Source organism: Rhinatrema bivittatum, chromosome 5 (assembly GCF_901001135.1).
Source record: "Rhinatrema bivittatum chromosome 5, aRhiBiv1.1, whole genome shotgun sequence".
In the NCBI taxonomy this organism is placed as follows: Eukaryota; Metazoa; Chordata; class Amphibia; order Gymnophiona; family Rhinatrematidae; genus Rhinatrema; species Rhinatrema bivittatum.
In genome coordinates this window covers 305,008,777-305,025,895 of record NC_042619.1, presented here as the reverse complement: position 1 = coordinate 305,025,895, position 17,119 = coordinate 305,008,777, and the positions used below count along the sequence as shown (strand labels likewise).

The window sequence follows — 17,119 nt, the reverse complement described above, 5'->3', positions numbered from 1 at the left end:
ATTGTGCATTCAGGCTAGCGCACAGGTTAGCCCATGATTAGACACACTTTTTGGACGCCCTAGGGGATTAGCGCATCCAAAATGCACATCCAAACACTCTCATTGCTAATAACGCTCATCACATGTAAATGCCATGCAGATGAGGCTATTAGCTATTGACCTCGATGCAAAACATCACCATGCACCTGATGCGCATGTTTTTCATGCAAGAATTAACACCAGCCCTGAAGCTGGCATTAAGTCTTGGCTTGCTCAAAAAAAAAAAGCAGAAATTACTGTTTGTCTGTGGTTCTACACTAAGTAGGAGGAACCACAGAAAGCAGCATGAAAAAAAAAATCTTGACAGGGGTCAGGTTAGGAAAATGGATGCTCAATTTACGAGTGTCTGTTTTCCTAACCTGTGGCTGTGCGCAGGTTAGTAAAACGGACACTCGTTAATTGAGCGTCTGCTTTTCTAACCCACATACAGCCACATCTCCTGGGCGCCCGGTGCCATAGATGTGCTAGGGAAGCACAATTTATCCCTAGTTCATCCTTATTAGTACAGCAGCTCATTTTCCTATTGCAGCGAGTACCCAGGAGAGGGGGATATGCACATGTTGAAAAAATATTTGCCCAGTTTGGATGCACGTTTTTTCATGCTTGATATTGCATCGGCCCGTCAAAATGCAATACAAAGATCCATAATAAAATTTTCATTGCAGTTTCATGGATAGAGCAAAGTGAAATTTAAATTGAAAATGTCTGACTTGTTTATAGATGAAGGGGCTGCCAAAATCTGTTCATTCCTAGCAGTGTTGCCCTTTATTTTTAAGGCATCAGCAGCCTCAACAGGTTTGTTTGCCAGCATGTGTCAGGCACCTCAACAGATCCTGACCCTTGGTGTGATGTCAGTGTAGTGAGGTGAGTTAAGGAGGTATACCACTCCCCAGTGGGAGGGGTTCTGAGCTAATATCTGCTGTACTCATGTGATGCAGAAGGAGTAAGGAGTAAATAACAGAGTGGTGAGGATTCCAGAAGTTGGGGGTCCTAAGGAATGCCATCTTCCTGCTGAGAGGTACTTTTGGGCCTATTCCTCCTACAGGGAGGGTCTTGGGAGAAGACTGCTCAGAGAAGGTGGCTGGTACCCAGGAAGAGATTGGCCAAGTCTTCTTAGAGGAAGGGTTCCAAGAGGGAGATGCTTTGGGATTCCAGAGAGAAGAGGATTACTGAGAAAAGATCAGAATCTAAGGAGTCTCACAAAGAAAGGGAATCTTCAAAACTGATGGAAGAGAGAACCATGAGGTTTTAGAGAGACAAACTGCCTGGGAAAATCCACAGAGTTGTTGGCTAGAGAGAAACAGAAAGGAGAAGAGGATCTGCAACCCAAAAGGGCACAAGGAGGAAGGGTGCCTGTCAATAACAGCTTAACTTTGGAGAAAGATTTGAGGAGTGTGTGGCAAAAGATTGTTGCTACTTTTGTTGCGTTTTGTGTGTATTGTTTTACCATACTGGAGTATTGCTATTGGCATCTCAACATTTTTGGATTTTGTTTTCCTGCCACTAGTTTTTAGAAAAGACTTTTGTTTTCCTGCCACTAGTTTTTAGAAAAGACTTTTGTTTTCAACAATAGTTTTTGAGTGGAGTGTAATTTTGGTGTGACCGAACCAGTGTGCAGTTGATCCCTAGAGCATGAAGAAAACCCTAAGGGTCTTGTAAAGACTGTCTTTTCCCTCCCAGGCAGGAACCCAGAGAGGTCATGGGGCCTTATATGGCCTAGGACCCTTCCCGTGTACACCCATGAGCCGACTGGGCAGGGCTTACATGGGTCATCAAAATCTTTAGGGGGCTCCAAATGGCTCTCTTGCCCAAGGCAACAACAAACCTAGGGCCACCACTAGTGGCAGTGAGGGGCTGGTGCAGTGCAGAGATAAGTAATGGGATGGGGGAGACAGCTGGTACCTGGCTGTGTATGGAACTGGTTTGATAAAAGGATACATGGTGAGAGCCTAGAGGGGTGGCAGTGTGTATCTGGCAGACTACATGATAGTGAAATGAGAGGATAATGGTCGGGGGGAGTGGGGGATGTGGCTGTAAGAGGCCTATGTAGTTCAGGGACGATGAGGTGGCTTAAAGGGATGGTAATCTATGGCTGGTACAGTGCTGAGGAGATGGCAGTCTGGGAATGGTTCAGTGCAAGAATGAAGGGATGGCTCGGAGGTAAGGCAGCTTGGTCCTGGTGCAAAGCAGAGATAATGGTTTGGCTGCTGTCTGGGCCTGGTGCAGTATAGGTCTGATTCAGAGAAGAAGGGCAGTCTGGGGATGGCACAATGCAGGGATTAACAGGGCAATCTGGTTGCAGGTTATCTGGATAAAATATTAAGAAAGCTAACAAGTCTTACAAACAACAAAAGATACAGCATTCAAAACCAAAATGACTTTTGACGCAGTCACTCACCGAACCATGCCTGCTGTTCGCCTTGGACCTCGATAGCCAAACCGAAATCAGCCAACTTCACTGCAGCTCCTTTGCATTTACTGGCCAGGAGGAGGTTTTCCGGCTGCCGTTAACAACCCGTGCAACACAGAGGTCATTTATTGTATTGTGAAGGAGGAGAAACTAACAGCAACAACAAACACTTCACAAGAGGAACACATATTAGAGAGGCAACAAACTGTCCCTGGGTTGAGTAGAACTTTGCAGATGCCTTACCAAGAAAGCTACCATTCTTGAGAAGTGGTACTTTCAGGCCAAATGTCACCTTTCAGGTCATAACTCCCAAGGGATGAATTCACATCAGCCAATTAAGTCATACTTCCCAGTGATAACATCACACCATCAGCCAATCAGGTCATACTTCTCAGGGCTGGCATCACATTATCAGCCAATATCACACTGTTCAGGTGGTACTTCCAGGAATGGCATCATGTCACCTAAAGTGGTATGTCCAATGATTAGGCCGAACAACTGAGCAATCAATACTGGGATGTCATTTCTAAAAATAACTTTTATCATGAAGAGAAATATTTATTGGAAATCAAAACCTAGGATGGAAATATCTAGCAGTTTGGAGACTCCTAGACCAGTGGTCCACAACCCTGTCCTGGGGGCCCAACAGCCGGTCGGGTTTTCAGGATGTCCACAATGAATATGCATGAGAGAAAATTTGCATGTTATGGAGGCAATGCATGCAAATTTTCTCTCATGCATATTCATTGTGGATATCCTGAAAACCCAACTGGCTGGTGGGCCCCCAGGACAGGGTTGATGACCACTGCCCTAGACCATTCAAATGATCTTGTGGCTAGATGTTACCCAGGAACTTGGGTGCAGCAGCTCTCTCCTATTTCATGCCTGAAGCAGTATGGGGAAAGGAAATGCTGTATCTCTAGTCTTGATCAGGCCCGATTTAGGAATGGACAACATAGGTAACTGTCTCCTCTGCCAAATTTTGATAGGTGCCAAAACATTGCTGACACTGATGTCATCTGGGCCTGCAACCCTTTTTTCTTCTTCCAGGTCCCATCCCCATTGCAGCAAGAATGCCCCCTAAATAACATGGGGCCTTTGCACTGGTGCATGCGTGCTCACAGCAGGCTCCACGACACTCCACCTCTAGCACAAGCTGCTCGGGTAACAGGAAGCCTGTTCTGTAGCAAGGATGGAGTGCTGCAGGACCTGCAGAGAGTGCACATATGCCACTGCAAAGAACCTGCATTTGTGAAGAGGAAGTTCACAAATGCAGACAGGAACTGGAATAGGAAGAATGGGTTGCAGGCCCAGAAGTGAGGGTAGATAATAAGACCTGGGCAGCAGCTCTGCACCCTGATGATTTCTAGTAGTTGGACTTTCCTCCTCCCTCCCCACATCCTCCTCCCTCCCCACATCCTCTATAGTTTTGGGGGGAACCAACCTCAACCTGTATTCTTTTATGATTTTGGAAATACCCCACCCAATGCCTGTGAGTATCTAAATTGTAAATCTGGCCTGGTCTTCATAATGACAATGAGGATTCCCCAATGGTATAGTGAAAGCTAAAAAAAAAAACAACCCAACAACAAAAAAACCTTGACTACTTCTGTCAACAATTCGTGGCTGATCAAAGAGCAATTGAGAACAGTCTGTGGACAAACCAAGAGTAGATCCACCTAAAGTAATGATGCTGGCTGTATGGACATTGACTGGTTACACATGGGAGCATAATGGTCACCAGGACTTCAGGCAGAAGTGTGCAGGAGGCAGCCCTTTAATCCTGTAGGAATAAACCAGTCACCCTAAAAATGAGTGTGCAATTGAATCAAATTGAATGCTGACCCAAGCAACATTAGATGGAAATCAAGTCATGTGATGGCCCCTGCATTTTTAATGTGAATGCCTGTGAAAACTGCACAGAGGAAAAGAATCTGATATTGTTCTTCATATCAAGCAATCTGTCTTCACTTTACAATTTAGTTGGTACCTCCAGACACAAACTTGCTAACTTGTGGCCTTGACAAAATTTGTATTCAGTCATGAGGCACAATTCTGTTCACTAAATGTCTTCCAGTCTGTTATCATCCACATGAGAATCTGCACACACGTACCAGCTAAGAAGAAGTGATATCAGAAACATATCAATCCTGTGCCAGTGGACTGTGGTAGACTCCAATTAATATTGATTTTTGGATCCTATGCATATGCATGAAGTCTTAATGAAGAAAAGACTTTGGACTTACAGATTTTGAGCTCAATTTCAACACGCAAACTTCACACACAGGACTTTATACCCAAGACTATTCATGAGACTTATAACAAAGTTTCATACCAGGATTCAAGACTGGACTCCCAGCTCAGCCCATGCCTGCTCCATTAACTTTGGAGTACCTGCCTAATCATACTTGCTGATCTCATCCTTGGACAAGCCTTTACAGGTTAAGCTAATCTTCATTCCTGTCCCCTGTCTGTAAAATTTATGGAGGTTTCTGTAAGCTCTGGGTCTGCCACCACCCTTGGACTTGGTGTTAACCTGTCATTTTCCCACCAGAGGTCCAGCTGGCTATCCTCCATGCCACAAGACAGGATTCTGACCAGACCCTTTAAGAGAGACAACCCGATTGCACTGGAAAGTGAGGGAGCCTGACACCATCTCTCAGATGTCTTCATGGACTCCTGATCAGTGTAAGATTAACTGACTAAATTACTATTTTAAGTGGGGTAGTTAGCTGGCAAAGTGTTTGGGCTAGACACAGGTGTTTTCATTACCTTTGTAACAAGAGTGATTTACTCTGTTAAACCATAAATTTTAAACAAAGGAAAATTAGTATCCTTATCTGATATTTTTCGTTCCTGTAGTACCATGGATCAGCCCAGACTCCTGGGTTTGGCCCCCCCTCTAGCAGATGGAGACAGAAGTTTACCAACAAACTCCACCCTATCCGGGCTGGTGCCACCTACAGTCTGGCAGTATTACTTAATGTCAAAGCAGAATGGATTATAAACAACCCCCAACTAACTATATACAGTAACCTAACAACAGGATCGAATTGGCTCACAGAACCCTCAGATGGGATCAGCACCCATGGGCTGCAGAATAACGCAATCGGTCTGCAAAGAAAAACAAGACAGGAAAAACAACAGTGTTTCCTCTCCAATCAGATAAGACCCTAAATAGGGCGGGACTCTGGACTGATCCGTGGTACTACAGGAGCGAAAATTATCAGGTAAGGATACTAATTTTTCTTTCCCTGTACGTACCCGGATCAGTCCAGACTCCTGGGATGTACCAGAGCTACACCTGCTTGGGATGGGATCTGGAGAGGCCCGCATGCAGTACCCCTGCTCCGAAGGACCCTGTCCCTGACGCCTGGACATCCAAACGGTAATGTCTAGCGAAGGTGTGAAGCGACTTCCACGTAGCCACTCTACAGATTTCCTCAGGTGAGACCTGATGACTTTCCACCCAGGAGGCAGCTTGCGATCGAGTAGAGTGAGCCCGAAGGCCCACCAGCAAAGGCTGCCCACCTAACAAATAAGCAGAATTTATGGCCTCTTTTAACCAACAAGCTATCGTGGTCTTAGAAGCCATATTACCCCGACGAGGACCATTCCAGAGCACAAAAAGATGATCTGACATCCTGAACACATTGGTAACTTCCAGGTAGCAGAGCAACACTCGGCGAACATCCAACTTCCTTAAATCCTTATAATTGGGGTCCGACCGGTCAGAGAAAGCTGGCAGCTCCACCGACTGATTCAAATGAAAAGAAGAAACCACCTTGGGAAGAAAGAATGGAACCGTACGTAAGGAAACACCCAATTCAGAAATCAGCAAAAAGGGTTCCCTACACGACAACGCTTGAAGCTCCGACAGTCTGCGAGCGGAGGCAATCGCCACCAAAAACACTACCTTCAAGGTAAGATCTTTCAAAGTAGCCGTATGTAACGGTTCGAAGGGTGCCGAACACGAGGCCTTAAGAACCAAATTCAAGTTCCAGGACAGGAGGTCTCAAATGCTTTACTCCACGTAAGAATTGGGAGACATCTGGGTGTGCCGCTAGGCCTAGGCCATGTATGTTACCCCGCAATGAACCGATCGTGGCCACCTGTACTCGCAAAAAACTCCAGGACAAGCCCTTCGCTAAACCATCCTGGAGAAAACTCAAGACGTCCGTGACCCCGCCCGGGTAGACACCACACCTCTAGCGAGACACCAAGCATCAAAAACCTTCCAGACCCTTACATAAGACAAGGAAGTGGAAACCTTATGGGACTGCAACATTGTAGAGACCACCGCATCCGAATACCCCTGGGATTTCAGACGTTTCCTCTCAAAAGCCATGCCGCTAGGCAAAAGCATTCGACCTGATCGAAATAAACCGGACCCTGATGTAGAAGGTCTGGTAGATCCGGAAACCTCAGGGGACCGTCGATGGCCAGATTGATCAGATCCGCGAACCATGGACGCCTCAGCCACTCGGGAGCGACCAGGATGACCTCTGACGAATGGACTTCTATTCTGTGAAGAGTGTGGCCGATGAGTAGCCAAGGGGGAAACACATACAGAAGGACATCCCCCGGCCAGTGGAGGACCAGTGTGTCCACGCCCTCCGCACAGGGTTCCCTACGACAGGCAAAGAAGCGGGGCGTCTTGGCGTTCCTGAACGTCGCCATCAGATCTATACAGGGCGGTCCCCAGCGAGCACAAATGCGATGGAAAGCTTCGTCCATGAGTTCCCATTCCCTGGGATCTATGCAATGTCGACTGAGGAAGTCCGCTCGAACGTTGTTGACCCCGGTGATGTGGGAGGCCGCTATACTGAACAAGTTCCGTTCCGCCCAAGAGACCAGCAACCGAGCTTCCAATGCTACTGGTCGACTCCTTGTTCCTCCCTGCCAGTTGATATAAGTCACCGTGGTCGCATTGTCGGAGAGGATGCGTACCGACTTGCCTCGTAGCATCGGAAGAAACGCCTGCAGAGCCAACCGCGCTGCTCGGGTCTCTAGACGATTGATGGACCAACGAGCCTCCTGCGAGGACCACCTGCCCTGCACCGAGGTCCGCTGACAAACTGCACCCCAACCATAAAGGCTGGCGTCTGTGGTAACCACCGTCCAATCCGGAATTACCAAAGGCACACCCCGTCTTAAATTGTCCTGGTTGAGCCACCAGGCCAGGTTGGAGTGAGCGTATCCCCGTCAGTGGTAACTGAAGACGAAACTGTTCTGAAACTGGGTTCCAGCGGGAGAGCAACGCAGATTGCAAAGGCCTCATATGAGCAAAAGACCAAGGAGCTAATTCCCGAGTCGACGTCATGGAACCCAGCACCTGTAAATAATCCCAAACTATGGGAGGAGACTTGGCTAACAGGGTCCGAACTTGACCTTGAAGTTTGAACACCTGCTCTGCCGTGAGGGAAACCATGCCCTGCCGGGTGTCGAACAAAGCTCCCAAAACCTCCAGAGACTGCGTGGGAGTAAGCCGACTTTTGGACAGGTTGACTACCCAACCGAGGTTGCGTAGCAACTGTAGAACCCGACAGACCGCCTCCTGACATCGCACCTCCGACTTCGTTCAGATCAGCCAATCGTCCAAGTACGGGTGGACCAGAAATCCTTCCTTGCGGAGCTGTACCGCCACCGCCACCACTACCATAATCTTAGTGAAGGTTCTGGGGGCCGTGGCCAGACCGAACAGGAGTGCCTGGAACTGATAATGACGCCCCAGAATTGAGAAATGTAGGAAGCGCTGATGGTCCGTCCGGATGCCGATATGGAGATAGGCTTCGGTGAGATCCAGAGATGCCAGATATTCCCCTTGTCGCACCGACGCAATGACCGATCTCAGCATTTCCATCCGGAATTGAGGAATCCGCAGACATTTGTTGACCCGCTTGAGATCCAGAATGGGCCGAAAAGTTCCTTCTTTCTTGGGGACCACGAAATAAATGGAGTACCAGCCCCTTCGAAGCTCCTCTGACGGTACCGGAATGATGGCCCCGAGATCTAGGAGTCGCTGCAGAGAGTCTTGAACCACCCTGCGTTTTGATGCTTGTGCGCAGGGGGAGACCATGAACCCCTGACGGGCATACGTGCAAAATCTAACGCGTAACCGTGTTTTATCACAGCAAGGACCCACTGGTCCGTCGTTATTTTGACCCATTCCTTGTAAAACCTTGTTAGTCTGCCGCCCACCATGGGGACCGAGGAATGAGCTGGCTGCCCATCATTGTGAGGTCTTTCCTCTCGGTGCCCCCGTTCCGGAACCGGGTCTGCCGAACTGCCGCCTCAGAAAGGACGGAGTGTAGGACTGCTGTCTATTGGCATTGTGACGAAAGGAAGAACCCGATCCTCTAGTCGTCCGAGTCTGTCGACCTCCTTGAAAACTGTACATAATTTTCTGTACTTAGGGCCAGGGCAACAAGAACACTTAGACTCAGCAAAAGGTATAAAGTACATTTTATTTGGCAAAAGTGTTCTTGGGAGATGCTGGATACTGGGTGCCCTTTGTCTTTCAAAATGATCAGCATCTCATGGAATACAGGAAGTGACCCTTCTTTTATAGTTAAACATACAGTATTGCCGAACCTTCTAGAATTACGTGACTGCCCAAAGACTCATTTACAGAGACACATCATGCTGTAGTCATGACAACCTATCCTCTGAACTGCCCTGACAGGTTTCCCCGGTGTAGCTCATTTGCCCCCCCACTCTCCAGATACTCCTTTTGTCCTGTAAATGTTCTTGTCCAGTGAGGTTTCAACAGAATAGTGCCTGAAGCTCCCGCCGTTGATTTCTTCTGTGTGACCCATTGAATAGGCTCACCTCCTTTGGTGCCAGCTTGTCTATCTGCTCAAAGACATTCTGCAAGTCATGCTCAGAAAGGCACTCAGAGTTCATTCAGCTCTGACAGACCACAGAACAGCAGAGGCGTCTGGGTATTTTCCTTCTCAATGTTAGTTGTCTGATCAGGCATATTTCTCAAAACAAGACCTGGAGGGGAAAGACCCTCTCGACTTTGGCCTATCCACCGGTAGGCGATGCCCTTTATTCTCGCCCAAGGACTGGACCAGGTCCTCCAGCTCCTTTCCAAAAAGAAGCTTACCTTTAAATGGTAAGGAATCTAGCTGGGCCTTTGACGAGACATCGGCAGCCCAGTTCCGAAGCCACAAGAGACACCGAGCAGATACCACGGATAGCATGGTTCTGGTATTTGTGCGAAGCAAGTCATGAAAGGCATCCGCACTGTAGGCAATGACAGCCTCTAGATGACCCGCCTGTAAGGCTTCTTCCTGGGATAAGGACTCGCTGGCAAGGAGCTGTTGCACCCAACGGAGACCTGCTCGCAATGAAAAATTACTACACATTGCCGCCCTAATCCCTAGGGCGGAGACTTCAAATATCCTTTTAGCTGGACTTCCAGCTTATGATCCTGCAGGTCCTTCAGAGCCGTGCCCCCTGTGACCGGAATGGTGGTCTTCTTAGTGACCGCCGTCACGGCTGAATCCACCTTAGGAACCCTCAAAAGTTCCAAAGTCTCCTCAGGTAAAGGATATAGCTTATCCATGGCCTTCGCCACCCTGAGTCCCAAATCCGGAGTGTCCCACTCCTTAAAAAGTAAGTCTGTGGCGGAGAAATGAAAAGGGAAGGAGGTAGGAGGCCCCCGGAGCCCCAACACCACAGAGTCCGTAGCGCCAAGGCGAGACTCCTCCTGCGGAAGCTGAATATCTAGTTCCCCCAGGATAGCCTGGATAAGAGGCCCTAGTTCATCCCTGCAAAAAAGACGGACCACCTTTGGATCATCCCCGTCCGTCCCACGGGCTCCCTTCAGACCTGATTGCAGCCGTCTCACGTCTCCTTCCACCCCCCTCGGGGGCTGAGAAGTCAACTCCAGTTCTTCTTGGTCCTCTGTCACTGAAGAGGAGGAATCAGTGTCAACCACCTGTGCTCTCAAGGGCTTCGGACGCTTGGCCAGCAATGAATCCGCGTCCTGCGGGGTCCGAGCCCGCTTGGAAGGATCGGGCTGGGAGTCCACTGAAGGAGGCCTCTTTATTGCTGCCTTGCGGGCCTCCATGGTGAGACCGCACCTTGAATACTGTGTACAATTCTGGTCGCCGCATCTCAAAAAAGATATAGTTGCGATGGAGAAGGTACAGAGAAGGGCATCCAAAATGATAAAGGGGATGGAACAGCTCCCCTATGAGGAAAGGCTGAAGAGGTTAGGGCTGTTCAGCTTGGAGAAGAGACGGCTGAGGGGGGATATGATAGAGGTCTTTAAGATCATGAGAGGTCTTGAACGAGTAGATGTGACTCGATTATTTACACTTTCGAATAATAGAAGGACTAGGGGGCATTCCATGAAGTTAGCAAGTAACACATTTAAGACTAATCGGAGAAAATTCTTTTTCACTCAACGCACAATAAAGCTCTGGAATTTGTTGCCAGAGAAGGTAGTTAGTGCATTTAGTGTAGCTGGGTTCAAAAAGGTTTGGATAAGTTCTTGGAGGAGAAGTCCATTAATGGCTATTAATCAATTATACTTAGGGAATAGTCACTGCTATTAATTGCATCAGTAGCATGGGTTCTTCTTAGTGTTTGGGTAATTGCCAGGATCTTGTGGCCTGGTTTTTTGGCCTCTGTTGGAAACAGGATGCTGGGCTTGATGGACCCTTGGTCTGTCCCAGCATGGCAATTTCTTATGTTCTTATGTTCTTAAAGGCTTTATGCATAAGGAGCACGAAATTGGACGAGAAAGAAGATTCTGAGGAAGAATCATCTCCAGTCCCTGCAACATCACAGTCAGCATTGGACTTGCCTCCAACCGCGGTCCTGTCCTCCTCAGGGACTCCGTGCTGCGAGGACAAGTGGGAAGGAAAACCCTCCTCTCTCTGCAATGCTGGTGCCATCGGAAAGGGAGGCAAAATGGCGCCGGAGCTGTGGTCGCCGACCCTGAGGCAGCTAAAATGGCGCCCGTTCCCGCGCTGTCCAGGAATAGGGCAGGGATCACCTCCGGCAGCTGCCCAAATGCGCCCACCACCGACTGGACCTGGATCATGACTCCTTTTGAAGCCGCAGAGGCACCTTCGCCGCCGGGAACACAAGCTGCGCACAGGCCGTCTCTCGACAGGCGCGCACGCGCCGAACCGCAGGCCTGACACACGGCCCGCTGCGGCATGACAGGGATCAAAAAAGAACCCCCGCACCCCGAAAAAGCGGCGAAACGGACTAAAAAGCACCCCCTCGCAATTGGAGCGGCTCTCGGAGACAAACGGCGCACAAACAAAAAAATGTCACTTTTTTTTTAAAGTACCTGTCTGGTGCCTCTGGGTCCTGAACCTACTGGTGGGAGTGAGCCGGGCTCCCCAGTGTCACCTCCAGTAGTCGCTTGTGTTGAATGATGGGTCCTCAACCCTCAACACCCACCGCCTCTGAAACCAGGGAGGATGGTCCCCTCAGGACCTCACAACCCCCTGGGAGGCGGGAGACCTCGACCTGCAGGAACACACTGCGGTCTGTCTCTGTGTCTACTCTGTTTTTGCGTTTTTTTTTAAGTTTAAAAGTTTTTGCCTAACCCTGACTAAATCCGCTAGACCCTAACTCAAGACTGTAGGTTTGGCACGTCCTCCACCTGCTGGAGACAGAAGAATACTGCCAGACTGTAGGTGGCACCAGCCCAGATAGGGTGGAGTTTGTTGTTAAACTTCTGTCTCCATCTGCTAGAGGGGGGGCCAAACCCAGGAGTCTGGACTGATCCGAGTACGTACAGGGAATATCTATTATTGAAAACCATTGTATATTTTACGTTGCTATAATAAAAATTATTAACCATCTCAAGAAAAGGTGTAGGCATTCTGCTCTCTTTACAAGACCTTGGACCTTATTTTACCTGATTTAAATATCAGATAAACCAATAAGACAATTATTCCTTACAGACTACGGGCTCGTTTTATCCAAACTTATCAGAGAAAATTCTTCACAATATGATCTCAGATAACAATTTATGCCCTAAACATTACAGGGAGTGAATCTGATGTAAGAAAGCTTTTATTCCATAGGCACACAAAGGGAACTTTCATTAAACCAGAGTCCACAGCAGCAAATGTTTTCCTAAGGCTCACTGTAGGTGAGAACATTTATCCAGGGCACATCCTAATTAAAGGTGAAACAATCAGGTGTGAAAATGTTCCTGGCTTGGGTTCTAATTTAAAAATTGCTTTGCCAGCTTCAAAGTCTTGCTCTTGAGCCACTGGGGACATCTATCTTGTGTAAAGTAGCAGGAGGCAATGATGTCATCACATCTACTCCTTGCAATAAGGAGTATGTCCTGATGTCATAAAGTGTCCCACCTGCTGGGCAGGAAAGGCCCATGTTGAGTGGCTCAGGAGTAGAATTAGCAAGTTGGTGGTCGGCCTGTCACGGGGCATGAGTGGCCTTTTCTATTATATTCTATTTCAAGTATCAGGAGCTCCTACCTGTGGCAAAATTCAATTTTCTCCTATGAAGAGGAAGGCAACAAATCACAGAGTGAAAAGCCCACCAAAAACCATTATCTACTTATATTGTACTGAGAGCATGGTTATAACATAATCATGTGAGGGCTGAGAGGCCTCAGCTGCCACCTCCTTCATAATTCATCATGCCCACGGACACTGGCTGGGTTGCTTTTAAAGTGGCAATGAACTTGTGGTCTGAAGCATAAATGAAGAGGAAGAACAGGATCCTGTCAGTTGTGTTCTTAGCTACCACAGCTCCTAAGTGCTGTGGGTTACACTATCCCCAAGATCCCCTGCTGCTTATAGGCTCTGTAAAGCCAAACAAAACAGATGTATGCATATTCCTTAAAGTATCACATTTAAGATTAATGTTAATCAAAGTAAGGACTATGAAAATGTTGGATGCGTGCAATTTTGTTTTAGGCTTGATGATGATAAGAGTCTCCAATTGATGATGAATATGAGTTTTCAGAAACTCCCTTTGACCAAATATATTTAGGTGTCTCTTCATGTGATTATAAGAACAATCCTTGACCTGCAAATGAGACCACAGGTGATGAAGTTGTGGAGTTGGCCTTTCTTCTCTCATTCTTTTCTTTTTGTGCTTGTGGCTCCTTGGTTTCCAAGTTGTGGACAGCTAAGTAACTCACAAGTGCTAAAGTCTACTTTACAGATTTTGAAGTTCTATTTGAAGGTGTCCTTGAATTTGAGGTGTGGTTTTCCCTGTAATCTGTGTCCAGTTTTCAGTTGGTCATAGAGCATAAATTTGGGAATTCTGGTGTTCGTCATCCTTTTGACATGGTCTGCCCACCGAAGCTGAGCGTTCACCACCACCATTCTCTCCATGCTAGAAATCTGGCATCCTTCAAAGTCATTTCCATTGGAGATCTTGTCTTGTCATCTTATACTACAGATGGATCTTAGGGAGCAATTTTGGAATTGCTCAAGTTGCCTGAGGTATTTAAGGTATAGTGTCCAGGATTCACAACCATTCAACAGTGTGGAAAGTACTGTTGTCAATAACCTTTAATCTTAGTGAGTAGTCTCACCCCTCTCTCATTCCATAGATGATGACAGAGTCTGCCAAAGGAAGAATGTACCTTTGTAATGTGTTCTATAATCTCATTATCAAAGTTACAATGAGAGTGTTGGAAAGCATACTTCCGAGATAACAAAATTGTCAGTTGCATTTAGTTGGATGCCCTCAATGAAAACTGTAGGCTTGACATAGAGCTTATAGGGAGCTGACTGGTATATGAACTCTGTTGCCTGAAGCATCTAGCTGTATAGGTGAACTGGTCTACAATAATCTGCATACTCTCCAGTGAGTGGGCTACTAGTATACAATCATCTGCAAACAAAAGTCCTTGACCAATGATATAAACTCCCTGATCCATATCTCAGAAGGCATCCAGGAGCATCATGGAAAAGATAGTAGAGAAGAGTGTTGGAAACAGTATACAGCCTTGTTTTGTGCCATTTGAGACTAAGGATTCGCTGAATTCCTGCATCTTGGCCAACATCCCTTCATGGAAAGATCTGATGATAGAAACAAACTTCTCTGGGCAGCCAAATTTCTGGAGGATTTTCCACAAGCCATTGTGGTTGATTATATCAAAGCCTTTTGTCAGATCTATAAGGACCATATATACATTGAGATTTTGCTCAAGGCACTTTTCATGAATCTGCCTGGTTGAGATCATTATGTCTATGATCTCTCAGCCATGTCTAAGCTGCATTGTGAATCCAGTAAGACGCTGTCCACAAGTTGCTCTATCATTCTAATGAGAATTACACTTGCCAGCACTTTCCTAGCGATAGACAAAAGAAAATTATTGCAGATGATTATGTTGCACTTTCTCTTATACAGATGGATGATTAATGCATCCTGGGGTGCAGATCCATGCTTCCAAAACCACTGGAAAAGTTGTGTAAATTTCAGGAGCATGCAATTACTTCCATGTTTGAAATCTTGGATGGTATGCCATTTGGTCCTGGAGATTTCTCTGGTAATGCGTGGCTGACAGCTTTACTGACCTCATGGATAGATAATGATGTGTTTTATATTTATTTAACCTCATATAGTCTATAAGCAGCAATGAATTTTGGTGCAGTGTGACATCAAGGCTGTAAAAGCTCAAAATGGGGCTGGCTTCTTAAGTGTGAAATTACAGAGGATTCTGGTTTAGTTCCCCCATCTGACAGAGCTAGTTGAGCCTGAATGTGCCGCAGAAGTGATTTGCTTGGGCCTGTAAAGGGAAGATGACTGCCATTACTGTGAGCATGGTCCAATCACCAACAGATGGCAATGGGGATGTGTCTCAAAGGAAGTGGCCCTCCTGCCACTGAAAGTTCCTGGAATAACCCAGACTTACATGTGGGGTAGGAGAGGGAGGTGGGGTAGAGTTTGCTAGCATAAAATGGGAAAATACATAAAAATCTTTTAGGTCTCTCATCTGTGCTTGTTTATAATTTAATAACTGGTCTCTCTACAGGTGCCTGAGCAGGGGACGTGATTATTTTCATTCTGACTTGGCAGTCATAGGAGTTGTTGGGTAAGCGATGGGCAAATCCAATTTTATCCCAAACTCTTATAAAGTGCAACAGTTATTCTTGGCATGATAAAAGGGTTTCCCTGAACCCACTATTAACATGTATATTAGATTTACTCTTATGCAGAGAAGCTCTCTCTTCCTGTCAACTAAATGGATAACTTCTTATATTATTGTGTTGTGCCTAAATTATGCCCAAAGGACACCCTCTGCCCTTAATTCTCTTATCATGAATCAGTTCAGTTATATTCTGAGCCAAATTGCAGAGAGAAATTCACTGACCCTAAACAGTGCAATTAGAATGGTGCACAAGACTGAAAGGAAGGCCAAGACTCCCCTTCAATACACTGTATGCTCTATTGCTAGGGAAACAGAGACCGAGGGAAGAATGGAAGGCATAGATTGGCTGGGGCGAATCTAAAGTGCAAGAAATTCTACCACCCGCAACTATGACATAAAGCTAACTCTGGAAATCCACATGCAGCTGGTGCAGTCACTGGGTGCCCCTCCAACCCACAGTCTCCTTCCTCTCCCTTGGGCTTCTCTGTCCTTCTACTTCACCCTTAGCTCTTTTCTCTATTTCATCCTCTCTCTCTCTTTCTCTCTCTCAACTGAATACAAAGTACATCCATTGGCATGAAAAATTGTTCACATTCTGTCAAAGTCAATACTTTAGAAGGACAATGTCAGGGCTGGTGAAAGGCAAACTAGGAAATTATTGCATGAGTGTGGTGTAACAGCATGGACATACAAATTGAGACAGGGTTAGTTCATCTTATCAGGTTGTCGTTTTGCATGCCAACTTTTTGCGGTTGTACCATCGCTATTTAAAAAGAAACATCAGACACTGCAACATGGCAGACTTTTATTTAAACTACTAGTACAAAATTTTATTTAAAACAATTACAAAGTATAACTGAACAAGGGCAATGAATAAGACTGCCTGTAACAAGACTCATCTTAGAGATTTTCAAGGTCCCATTTTACCAGCCCCAACAATATCCTGCTAATGTATTGACTCTGACAGCACATGAAACATTTATCATGGTAATGAGGTTACTTTCTTTTGAACTGAGAGAGAAGGGAGAAGAGAGACAGATGAAAACAGCATTCCTGATTCTCTCCCTTTGCCTTTTTGTCTCTTTTTCTCCTATCAGATGGAGATATCCATCTACTATCAAGAAGCAAATTTCTGAGCATTGCATCAGTCTGACATGTGAGATCCAGAGAAGGGTCTATAAAATATGTCCTTGCCCCATACACACACTATCTAAAGAAACCGACTATCTGAAACAGTGAATGGGAAACTTCTCCTATGCCCACTGCCATTCTTACCCAGGCTGCTGGTCAATTGACAAGGCAGATGCACAGCAGTTAGTGCTCTTGCTGACTAGCCTTATTGATCAAGCCTTATTGATCATGCCTCTCGTTGTTAAGAGGATTGCCGGGTATCTGGCAGGATGTCATTGGAGGAGGGGGAAAGGGAGGAGCGGGCAGCATATGAAAGAAAGATAAAGGATGGAGATTCAGGGACTTACATGCTGTCTTGTCAAGCAAACTCCATGCCCTCAGAAGCCCCCCCCCCCCAACTCACGTGCATAACACACACACACACACAC

The 17,119-nt window shown here is 46.6% G+C and overlaps 1 protein-coding gene across 7 annotated transcripts in view; it reads right to left on the bottom strand.

Moving 5' to 3' along the window:
• Positions 1-17,119, bottom strand: part of CAMK2B (calcium/calmodulin dependent protein kinase II beta) — an 858,678-nt gene that overhangs the window by 282,836 nt on the left and 558,723 nt on the right. For all 7 annotated transcript variants that reach the window (XM_029604232.1, XM_029604231.1, XM_029604230.1 and 4 more), the window contains exon 7: positions 2,438-2,540. In XM_029604232.1, coding sequence (XP_029460092.1) covers positions 2,438-2,540 — 103 coding nt within the window. The remainder of the gene's footprint in view (positions 1-2,437; positions 2,541-17,119) is intronic.